We start from the raw sequence: 12,912 nt of genomic DNA, 5'->3' as shown, positions 1-12,912 counted from the left end.
TGGGGAAAATAGAATCTTGACATTTGGGAGTTGTAGTTGCTGGGATTTATAGTTCACCTACAATCGAAAAGCATTCTGAACTCCACCAATCTTAGAATTGGGCCAAACCTCCCACACAGAATCCCCATGAGGGCCACGGCAACGCGTGGCAGGGGACGGCTAGTACTGTAAATAAATACACTGTCAGGAGTCAATTTCTGACGGCATGAAGACATCACAAATTCCCTCCGTGACATCCTGACTGAATCATCCTGGCTGAATCAATTCTCTCTCTGTGACATTTTGAAGTCAGCAGAGGGTGCTGGAAACCTTGTATTGGAACAAGCAACAAGTTCTAATAAGGAAACTGAGAAGAGGGGGGAAATGGGCAGGAAAGGTGTATAAAAGGAAGTGATGGTGGGAAAAAGTCAGTAGTGTCTTTCTTTGCTGCGGAGATACAAGCAATATATCCATTTCAAAGCAAAAACGGCTTGTGAGTGGTTATTTAATATTGCTATATAGATCCTACAGTAGTGTCTTTCTTTGCTGCAGAGATACAAGCAAAGATGGGCCAAAACTAACAAAATGAAGTTCAACAGTGACAAATGCAAGATACTCCACTTTGGCAGAAAACATGAAATGCAAAGATACAGAATGGGTGACGCCTGACTCGAGATCAGGACGTGTGAAAAAGATCTTGGAGTCCTTGTGAGAAGGAAGTTAAACATGAGCCAGGAATGTGATGTGGCGGCAAAAAAAGCCAATGGGATTTTGGCTTGCATCAAGAGGAGCCTAGTGTCTAGATCTAGGGAAGTCATGCTCCCCATGCTCTATTCTGCTTTGGTTAGACCACACCTGGAATATTGTGTCCAATTCTGGGCACCACAATTGAAGAGAGATATTGACAAACTGGAATGTGTCCAGAGGAGGGCAACTAAAATGATCAAAGGTCTGGAGAACAAGCCCTATGAGGAGCGGCTTAAGGAGCTGGGCATGTTTAGCCTGAAGAAGAGAAGGAGGAGAGGAGACATGATAGCCATGTATAAATATGTGAGAGGAAGCCACAGGGAGGAGGAGGGAGCAAGCCTTGTTTTCTGCTTCCTTGGAGAGAGACTAGGACGCAATGGAACAATGGCTTCAAACTACAAGAGAGGAGATTCCATCTGAACATGAGGAAGAACTTCCTGACTGTGAGAGCCGTTCAGCAGTGGAACTCTCTGCCCCGGAGTGTGGTGGAGGCTCCTTCTTTGGAAGCTTTGAAGCAGAGGCTGGATGGCCATCTGTCAGGGGTGATTTGAATGCAATATTCCTGCTTCTTGGCAGAATGGGGTTGGACTGGATGAGGGCCCATGAGGTCTCTTACAACTCTTTGATTCTATGATTCTATATCCATTTCAAAGCAGAACCAACTTGTGAGTGGTTATTTAATATTGCTATATAGATCCTACAGTCCTACATAAACAAATAAATAAATATTTTCAGGTGAGGTCTTCCTGAACAATGTGGCACCCTGGGACCTCAAACTGACCATACAATAGAATAGAATAAGGTTATTGTCAGGTGTAGCACCCAACTGACCGCTTGCTCCACTCGATCTCCAAACTTTGGGTCCTCCGGCATCATGTGATCACCTGCGTTGTTTGTTTGTTTGTTCCTCCGCAGTGCCCCAACCTGGGCTGCCTGGGCCTGGCGCGGCTGCTGACGGACTGCCAATCCTGCCTGGCCTTTGGGGGGGCCAACGCCTCCTTGCCCCGCGCCCCGGGGCCCTTCGGGTGGTGTGTCCAGAACGAGACCTGCATGCCACTCTCGGGTAAGTCAGCCTGGCCGCGACCCCGCTCTTGGCCATCCATTGCAAGGCATTAGGCTTGGGCGGTTTCGTTCGTTAATTTCGTAATTCGTTATTAATTCGTGTTTAAATTAGCTTACGATCCGATATTGAGCCATGCAGGAATAGTGTGAGGAGTAATTAAGAATCGAAACAATTTTTCCAATTTTCCTAATTATTTCGTAATTATTTTCGTAATATAATATAATAATATATAATATATAATACAATATATTATTATAATATAATATACAATAATATAATATAATATTATAATATAATAATATAATATAATATACAATAATATAATATAATAATATTATAATATACTATGATAATATATAATATAATATATGTAATATATAATAATATAATATAATAATATATAATATAATAATATTATAATAATATATAATATTATATATTATAATATAATAATATACAATAATATAATATAATAATATTAATATAATATATAATATATATAATGTAATAATATATAATGTAATAATATTATAATAATATAATATAATATTATAATATAATATAATATACAATAATATAATATAATAATATTATAATAATATATAATATTATATAATATAATATATTATAATATAATAATATACAATAATATAATATTATAATATTAATATAATATAATATTATAATATTATAATATAATAATAATATAATATAATATTATAATATTATAATATAATATACAATAATATAATATTATAATATTATAATAATATAATATGATAATATATAATATATATAATATATAATATGATAATAATATAATATAATAATATATAATATAATAATATTATAATAATATATAATATTATATAATATAATATATTATAATAATATACAATAATATAATATAATAATATTAATATAATATAATATTATAATATAATAATATAATAATAATATAATATAATAATATTATAATAATATAATATGATAATATATAATATAATATATATAATATATAATATTATAATAATATAATATAATAATATATAATATAATAATATTATAATAATATATAATATTATATAATATAATATATTATAATAATATACAATAATGTAATAATATTATAATAATATAATATTATAATAATATAATATAATATAGTTGTTTGTTTTATCACACCAACACTCAACAACAGAGGGAGAGGGAAGCTTCAGAAGTCCCCCTTGTCCCATTTGGAGGATTTTTTAGCATATTGCGCAATCGCGTCCGCCATTAACGAATCAATTCAAAATTTACGAAATTTCATAAATTTCGAAATTTTTTAAAGAAAAAATTCGGAATTCTTTAAAAAAAAGAAACGCAATGGACCCCCTAAAAACGAAACGAGTTTAGAAACAAATTTTTCCGTTGTTACCCAAGCTCCCTCTCCGCTGTGCAATCAATGCAGCCTGACCCCCACTTTGACTCTAAGGGTCAGTTTGACCCCACTTTGAGGTCAGCCTGCATTCATTCTGCAGTGGAGATGGATCTTAGTAGGGTTGGATAAGGTCTGCAACGTTGCATCCCATTAGTATTCTTTTTTTCATTGGGCCCTATATTGCAATATGTGTATGTTTTTAGTATGTGCTTTACGTATTTTGATTCCTCGAGCCATAAATAGAAGTGGAGTACTAAATATATCACCATCATCACCATCATTCCAATTCCCATGAAGGCCATGAGTAAACTGGAATTATTGTTGTTGTTGTTGTTTAAATTTTGTGTCCTGTATTTTAATATGTCTGTGTTTTGGTATGAGCTTTTGTGCATGTATGTAAAGTATGTTCATCCCCATCTTCAGCCATAAAGTGAAGCACGTTAATAACATCAACAATAATAATAATTATTATTATTTAGCCTTCTCTGCCAGTAATAATAAAACAGCTGTTATTATTATTATTATTATTATTATTATTATTCAATCTTCTCTGCCAATAATAATAATTATTATAATTTAGCCTTCTCTGCTAGTAATAATAATAATAATATTACCATTATTATAATTTAAGTCTTCTCTGCCAATAATAACAGCTATTTATTATTATTATTATTATTATTATTATTATCTCTGCCAATAACGATATTATTATTCTGACAACAATTATTATTATTTAGCGTTCTCTGACAATAATAACAACTATTATTAGTATTTACTCTTCTATGCCAAAAACAACTATTATTATTATTTAACCTTCTTTGTCAATAATGACAACTATTATAATTTAGCCTTCTCTGCCAATAATAACAACTATTTATTATTATTATTATTATTATTATTATTATTATCATCTCTGCCAATAACATTATTATTATTATTATGACAACAATTATTATTTTGCCTTCTCTCCCAATAATAACAACTATTATTAGTATTAGTGTTTAGCTTTCTCTGCCAACAACAACAATTATTATTATTTAGCCTTCTTTGCCAATAATAACAACTATTATAATTTATGCCAATAATAACAACTATTATAATTTATGCCAATAATAACAACTATTATAATTTATGCCAATAATAACAACTATTTGTTATTACTTTTATTATCTCTGCCAATAACAATGATATTATTATTATTATCACAACTATTATTATTATTATTATTATTTAGTCTTCTCTGCCAATAATAACAACTTATTATTGTTGTTGTTGTCGTTATTATATCTGCCAATAACAGCTATATTATTATTATTATGACAATTATTATTATTATTATTTAGCCTTCTCTGCTTATAATAACAACTATTATTATTAGTAGTAGTATTTAGCCTTCTCTGCCAACAACAACTATTATTATTATTATTATTATTATTATTATTATTATTATTATATAGCCTTCTCTGCCAATAATAATAAAATAACTATTATTATTACTATTTAGTCTTCTCTGCCAATAATAAGAACTGTGATTATTATTTAGCCTGATGATGGGCAGGGGGGTCTCCGTCTAGTGCCGGGCTGTTCCCTCTTGTTTTGCAGAGCGGGGCAGCTGCCAGGTGGAGAAGATCTCGGGGGCCTTTGGCTGGTGGGGCCCCCAGCCCTTCTTTGTGACCTCCTTGGCCCAGTGCCAGCGGGACAACCTCCTCCCCGGCCTCCACCTCATCACCTACCAGCAGCCGCGCAACGACTCCCAGCCGGACAAGGTCAGCGCCCCCGGAAGAGCCCCTTGGCCAGGGCAAAAGTGTAGGGGGAGGGACCCCCAAAGGCCATCCAGACCAACCCCAGGATGGATGGATGGATGGATAGATAGATAGATAGATAGATAGATAGATAGATGATAGAGAAATAGATGATAGAGTCCTAGAGTTAGATGGAACCCCCAAAGACCATCCAGACCAACCCCCAGGATGGATGGATGGCTGGATGGATGGATAGATAGATAGATGGATGATAGAGTCCTAGAGTTAGATGGGACCCCCAAAGGCCATCCAGACCAACCCCCAGGATGGATGGATGGCAGGATGGATGGATGGATGGATAGATAGATAGATGGATGATGGAGTCCTAGAGTTAGATGGGACCCCCAAAGGCCATCCAGACCAACCCCAGGATGGGTGGATGGATAGATAGATAAATAGATAGATAGATAGAGAAATAGATGATAGAGTCCTAGAGTTAGATGGAACCCCCAAAGACCATCCAGACCAACCCCCAGGATGGATGGATGGCTGGCCGGATGGATGGATGGATGGATGGATGGATGGATAGATGGATGATAGAGTCCTAGAGTTAGATGGGGCCCCCAAGGCCATCCAGACCAACCCCCAGGATGGATGGATGGATGGATGGATGGATAGATAGAAAGATAGATAAATGATAAGAGTCCTAGAGTTAGATGGGACCCCCCAAAAGCCCTCCAGACTAACCCCAGGATGGATGGATGGATGGATGGATAGATAGACAGACAGACAGATAGATAGATGATAGAGCCCTAGAGTTAGATGGGACTCCCAAAGGCCATCCAGACCAACCCCCAGGATGGATGGATAGATAGATAGATGAAAGATGGATGATAGAATCCTATAATTGGATGGAACCCCCAAAGGCCATCCAGTCTGATCCCTTTCTATCAGACAGGAAGACACAATCTGATCCCTCCTGACAGATGGCCACCCAACCATAGAAATGCTAGATAGATATATAAATATTCACTACACACATTAACACACACATATATATGGATGGATTCTAGATTTGGAAGATATCCCCAAAGGCCATCCAGCCTGACCCCTTTCTACCAGGCAGGAAGACACAATCTGATCCCTCCTGGCAGATGGCCCTCAACCATAGAAATGCTAGATAGATATGTAAATACTTACTATACACACACACACACATATGGATTCTAGATTTGGAAGAGGTCCCCAAAGGCCATCCAGCCCAACTCCCATGAAAGACATAGTGCTTGGCCTGACCTTGTGCCTCCTCCTGGTCCTGGTCTGCAGGTGTCCATCATCCGCAGCACGACCATCACGCTGAACCCCAGCACGGAGATGGACGTCTCGCTGGTCTACAAGGGCTTCATCCACCCGCTGGTCAGTGGGGCCGGGCCCGGGGATGACATCTCCATCTGGGCGCGCATCCAGCGCCTCTTCGTCATCGCCAAGATGGGCAAGGCCCCCGACTCCATGGAAATGGTGAGGAGGAATGGAGGGAGGGGAGGAAGAAAGGAAGGGGAAAGGAGAAGGGAGGAAGGAGAAGGGAAAGGAGGAAATAGAGAGGAAGGAAGGAGAGAAAGAAGGTGGAAGAAAGGGAAGAGAAGAAAGGAGGGAAGGGAGAAGGGAAGAAAGGGAAAGGAAGGAAAAGAAAAGAGGGAAAGAATGAAGGGGAAAGAAATGGAAGGTAGGAAGGAAGGGAGGGGGGAAAGAAGGAAGGAGAAAAGGAAAGAAGAGAAGGAAGGAGAGAGGAAGGGACGGAGAGAGGGAGGAAATAGAGAGGAAGGAAAGAAAAAGAAAGTGAAAGGAAAGGAAGAGAGTGAAAGGAAATAAGGAAAAGAAAAGAGGGAAAGAATGAAAGAAAGAAGGGGAAAGAAAGGGAAAGAAGGAAGGAGAAAAGGAAAGGAGAGAAGGAAGGGAAGAAAGATGAATAGAGTGGAAAGGAGGGAGGGAGGGAAAAGAAAGAAAGGTGCAAGGAAAGGAAGGAAGGAAGGAGATAAAGGGAAAGATAGAGGGAAAAGAAGGGAGAGGGAAGGAGGGAGGGAGAAAGGAAGAGAAGGAAAGGAGGAGAGAAGGAAGGAGAAAAAGAAGGAAGGGAAGAGAAAGGAATAGAAGGGAAGAAGGGGGAAGGAAGGAAAGAAAGAAAGAAAGAAAAAAAGAAAGAAAGGGGAGGGAAGTGGAGTGAGAGTGAGGAAGGAAAAAAAGAAAGGGAAAAGGGGAAGGGAGAGAGAGAGAGAAGGACGGGAAGAGGGAATGGAAGAGAAAGAAAGAAAGATGCGAAGAATGGAAGGGGAGAAAGAAGCAAAAAAAGAAAGGGAAGAGAGGAAGAAAGGGAGGGAGGGGAAAGCAAGGAAAAAGGGAAGAGGAAGGGAAAAGGAAGGGAAAATGGAAGAGAAAGTGAAGGGAAGAAGGAAGGAGGGGGGGAAGAAAGGAAAAAAGGAAGAGAGAGGAAGGAAGGAAGGAAGGAAGGAAGGAAGGAAGGAAGGGGGAAAAGGGAAGAGGAAGGAAGGACGGAAGAGGGAAGGAAGGGGGAAAGAAAGGAAAAAAAGGAAGAGAGAGGAAGGAAGGGGGGAAGGGGGAAAAAGGGAAGAGAAAGGGAAGGAAGGAATGAAAAAGGGAAGAGAGAGGAAAGAAGGAGGGAAGGGGGAAAAAGGAAAGGAAAGGAAAGAAGGAAGGAATGAAAAAGGGAAGAGAGAAAGGAAGGAAGGGGAAAGAAAGAGAAGAGGAAGGGAGAGAGGAAGGCAGGAAGGAGAAAGGGAAGGAGGAAGGCCTGGTATTCTTCGTGGTGACGATGGGGTGCTCTTCTGGCAGGAGGAGGTGGGGCGCTGGGCGGTGCATCAGGAGAAGGAGAAGCGCCTGCTGCAGCGCCCGGGCGGGGAGCGCCTCTTCCCGGTGTCCGAGCGGGGAAAGAAGTACCTGGTCCTGGTCGAGGGGCACCTCAACAACTCCGGCAACGGGCAGACCAGCGAACTCACCCTCACCTGGGACCGCACTGGAGTCCTTGGCGGCAGCGTGAGTTTCTCCAAGGGGCGTGGGGTCAGGAAGGGTCCCCCAAAGGCCATCCAACCCAGTCCAGCCCCCTTCGGCCAGGAAGGCACCATCCGATCCCTCCCGACAGATAGCCATACAACCGAATCCTCTGGGGGAACCCAAGAGGGATGCAGTGGTTCTTGAGCAGGCGTAGTATTGTCTCAAGGATGTGGTGGAGTTAATAATAATAATAATAATAATAATAATAATAATAATAGTTCCATTATTCCCTACCTCACTCTCTCCTTCCTTCCTTCCTTCCTTCCTTCTGTCTTTGTCTTCCTTTCCTATTTCCTTCCTTCCTCCCTTCTCCTTTTTCTTTCATTTCCTTTCCCTTGTCTCTTCCTCTCCTTCCTTCCTTCTTTCCTTCTTTCCTCCCTCCCTTCTCTTCCCTTCCTATTTCCTTCCTCCCTCCCTTCTCCTTTTCCTTTCATTTCCTTTCCCTTCCTCTCTCCTTTCTGTTTTCCTCTCCTTTCTTCCTCCCTCCCTTCCTTCTGTCTTTCTCTTCCCTTCCTATTTCCTTCCTTCCTCCTTTTTCTTTCATTTCCTTTCCCTTCCTCTCTCCCTTGTCTCTTCCTCTCCTTCCTTCCTTCCTTCCTTCCTTCGTTCTTTCCTCCCTTCCTTCCTTCCTTCCTTCCTTCTTCCCTCCCTCCCTCGCTCCCTTCTCTTTTTTATTTCATTTCCTTTCCCTTCCTCTCTCCCTTTTCTTTTCTTCTCCTTCCTTCCTCCCTCCCTCCCTTCCTTCTTTCTCTTCCCTTCCTATTTCCTTCCTTTCTCCTCCTTTTTCTTTTGTTTCTTTTCCCTTCCTCTCTCCCTTCTCTTTTCCTCTCCTTCCTTCCTTCCTTCCTTCTTTCCTCCCTCCCTCCCTCCCTCCCTTCCTTCCTTCATTCCTTCCTTCTTTCTCTTCCCTTCCTATTTCCTTCCTTCCTGCCTGCCTGCCTGTCTGCCTGCCTTCTCCTTTTTCTTTCTTTTTCCCTCTCTCCCTTATCCTTTCCTTTCCTCTCCTTCTGTCTTTCCTTCCTTCTTCCCTCCGTCTCTTTCTCTTTCTCTATCTCAGGAGATCTCCTACTTCTTCCTGGAGCCCTTCCGCTCGGAGAGCTGCTCCTCGTACCGCTCCTGCCTCTCCTGCCTGGCCGACCAGGGCTGCGGATGGTGCCCGCTCAGTGCCTCCTGCCACCCGCGCATGGGGCCCCCCCAGAAGGGACACAGCGGGCCCTGCGGGGCCTCCTCCGTGCGCCTGGTCCTGGCCCCCGGAAACTGCCTCCTCTGCGAGGACTACCGGGACTGCCACGCCTGCAGCAAGGTGGGACACCCATAAGGATGGAGGTTGGGCGGAAATGTGCTTGCATGTGCTTGGGGTTTGCAGAGTGGTCAGTCAAAGGCATGCGCTCGCTCTGTCAGCATAAGAGAGACGAGGCTTTTTATTGGAGCTTAGTTTAGGGTTCGTGCAGGAATCGGTGCAAAATTGGGGTCATTGCAATGACAACTCAGCCCCTAAAGATGTTACCATTCAGTCCTCAGACTCTTTTAGCATTGCAGTAATAATAGTAATTATTAGAAATAATAATAGAAATAAATGTTACTTCTCAAGGCTTGTGGCGGGCATTGCAACGACAATTCAGCCCTTCATGACATCATGATACACTCCTCAGACTTTTAGCATTGCAATAATAATAATAATAATAATAATAATAATAATAATAATAATAGAATTAGAAATAAGTGTTACTTCTCAAGGGTTGTGGCAGGCATTGCAATAATATCAGTCCCTTAATGATATTATGATTCAGTCCTTAGGATCTTAGCATTGCAACAACAACAACAACAACAATAACGCTTCTCAAGGGTTGTGGCAGGCATTGCAATGACAACTCAGCCCCAAATGATGTTATGATTGAGTCCTCACTCTTAGAGAGAGTCAGAAACACTGGGATGCCTGTGGTGGAGGAAACACATAATAGTAATAATAATAGTAATAATAATAATAATAATAATAATAATAATAATAATAATGCTTATGCCAGGCTTTGCATTTAAGAACTTAGCTTCTAATATTATGATTCAAGCCTCAGACTGTTTTAGCATTGCAACAACACCAACAACAATATATTACTTCTCAAGGCATGTGGCAGGCGTTGCAATGACAACTCAGCCCCAAATGATGATATGACTGAGTCCTCACTCTTAGCATTGCAACAACAACAACAACAACAATAATAATAATAATAATAATGTTCCTTCTCAAGGCTTGGGGCAGGCATTGCAATGACAACTCAGCTCCTAATAATGTATGATTGAGTCCTCACTCTTAGCATTGCAATAATAATAATAATAACAACAACAACAACGTTGGGTTGTTGTAGGTTTTTCTGGGCTATAGGGCCATGTTCTAGAGGCATTTTTCTCCTGACGTTTCACCTGCATCTATGGCAAGCATCCTCAGAGGTAGTGAGGTCTGTTGGAAGTAGGAAAAAGGGTTTATATATCTGTGGAATGACCAGGGTGGGACAAAGGACCTTTGTCTGCTGGAGCTAGGTGGGAATGGTTCAGCTGATCACCTTGATTTGCATTCAATGGCTTGGAAGGGCCTGGGGGGAATCTTTTGTTGAGAGTGATTTGTGGCAGGCATTGCAATGACAACTCAGCTCCTAATGATGTTATGATTGAGTCCTCACTCTTAGCATTGCAATAATAATAATAATAATAATAATAATAATAATAATGTTCCCTCTCTCCAACCACACCTCAAAATCAGACTATCAAGGGTCATTTTAGCTGTGCCCATTGTGACTGCTGTTCCCAGTCCCTGAAGGGCAAAACATTCTCGCATCCCCCATTAAATATCCATATCACCTTACAGCACTTCACTACATGCTCCACGGACAATATTGTTTATGTACTCCAATGTCTGTGTAAATTACTATATGTTGGGATGACTACCAGACCCCTGAAAATCAGAATTAGTGAACACCTCTCTCGCAGAAGAAATGGGTCTACTGACTCTTCTTTATATGCACATTTCCAAGAGAAGGCACACACTTGCTATAGCTTTAAGTTTTGTGCTTTGGAGAAGGTATCACCTAAACCTCATGCTTATGTGAAAAGGTACTTGTTACAGAGAGAGTCATTCTGGATTTTCAAATTACAAACACTTATCCCCCAAGGGCTTAATGATAGAATAGATTACACTTGCTTCCTGTAACATGCTATCCTACTTAAGAGTCACCTGTTACCATCACAATTGCTCAACTCAGAACTCCTCACTCAGAGCCCAGGCTGTTTACAGGAATGTAAGTAGACTTACATGGGTTTTGAAAATCCCCTCAAACAGTGGGGTGTTTGGGCATTCTAGTATCCCATTTTGTTTATATATTGTCCTCAGCTCCTAATGATGCTATGATTGAGTCCTCACTCTTGGCATTGCAATAAATAATAATAATAATGATGATGATGATGATGTTTCTTCTCAAGGCTTGTGGCAGGTGTTGCAATGACACCTAAGCCCCAAATGATGTTATGATTGAGTCCTCATTCTTAGCATTGCAATAATAATAATAATAATAATAATAATAATAATAATAATAATGTTCCCTCTCTCCAACCACACCTCAAAATCAGACTATCAAGGGTCATTTTAGCTGTGCCCATTGTGACTGCTGTTCCCAGTCCCTGACGGGCAAAACATTCTCGCATCCCCCATTAAATATCCATTGCACCTTACAGCACTTCACTACATGTTCCACGGACAATATTGTTTATGTACTCCAATGTCTGTGTAAATTACTATATGTTGGGATGACCACCAGACCCCTGAAAATCAGAATTAGTGAACACCTCTCTCGCATAAGAAATGGGTCTACACTTGCTATAGCTTTAAGTTTTGTGCTTTGGAGAAGGTATCACCTAAACCTCATGCTGATGTGAAAAGGTACTTGTTACAGAGAGAGTCATTTTGGATTTTCAAATTACAAACACTTATCCCCCAAGGGCTTAATAATAGAATAGATTACACTTGCTTCCTGTAACATGCTATCCTACTTAAGAGTCACCTGTTACCATCACAATTGCTCAACTCAGAACTCCTCACTCAGAGCCCAGGCTGTTTACAGGAATGTAAGTAGACTTACATGGGTTTTGAATATCCCCTCAAACAGTGGGGTGTTTGGGCATTCTAGTATACCATTTTGTTTAGATATTGTCCTCAGCTCCTAATGATGTTATGATTGAGTCCTCGCTCTTAGCATTGCAATAAATAATAATAATAATAATAATAATAATGTTCCTTCTCAAGGCTTGTGGCAGGCATTGCAATGACAACTCAGCTCCTAATAATGTTATGATACATTTCTCAAACCTTCAGCATTGCAACAACAACAACAACAACAACGGAAATAAACGTTGCTTCTTAAGCTTTATGGCAGGCATTGCAATCAAGAACTTGGCTCCTAACGATATTATGATTCAGTCTTCAAACTCTTTTAACATTGCAATAATAATAACAATAACTAGGTTCTTGTGGGTTTTTTTCGGGCTATAGGGCCATGTTCTAGAGGCATTTCCTTCTGACGTTTCGCCTGCATCTATGGCAAGCATCCTCAGAGGTAGTGAGGTCTGTTGGAACTAGGAAAATGGGTCTATATATCTGTGGAATGACCGGGGTGGGACAAAGGACTCTTGTCTGCTGGAGCTAGGTGTGAATGTTTCAACTGACCACCTTCATTAGCATTTGGAGGCCTGGCTGAGCCTGGGAAAATCCCCTGTTGAGAGGTGTTAAGATGTGCAATGAATACAATGAATATAGGAAAACGGAATTACGGATGACGAGTTGGATCACGATTCTAGTACGAGATGTTAATGTGTTGTCTATTGATGTGTAATTACTTAGTATATTA

At 40.1% G+C, this 12,912-nt stretch overlaps 1 protein-coding gene across 1 annotated transcript in view; it reads left to right on the top strand.

Moving 5' to 3' along the window:
• LOC132780505 (multiple epidermal growth factor-like domains protein 8) overlaps positions 1 to 12,912 on the top strand; it is a 103,339-nt gene that overhangs the window by 33,134 nt on the left and 57,293 nt on the right. Inside the window, exons 13-17 of the mRNA XM_067461231.1 lie at positions 1,642 to 1,789; positions 4,815 to 4,978; positions 6,281 to 6,472; positions 7,802 to 8,002; positions 9,078 to 9,323. Coding sequence (XP_067317332.1) covers positions 1,642 to 1,789; positions 4,815 to 4,978; positions 6,281 to 6,472; positions 7,802 to 8,002; positions 9,078 to 9,323 — 951 coding nt within the window. The remainder of the gene's footprint in view (positions 1 to 1,641; positions 1,790 to 4,814; positions 4,979 to 6,280; positions 6,473 to 7,801; positions 8,003 to 9,077; positions 9,324 to 12,912) is intronic.

The sequence above is a fragment of the Anolis sagrei genome, chromosome Y (genome assembly GCF_037176765.1).
Source record: "Anolis sagrei isolate rAnoSag1 chromosome Y, rAnoSag1.mat, whole genome shotgun sequence".
NCBI lineage: Eukaryota > Metazoa > Chordata > Lepidosauria > Squamata > Dactyloidae > Anolis > Anolis sagrei.
This window is presented reverse-complemented; position numbering and strand designations above follow the sequence as displayed.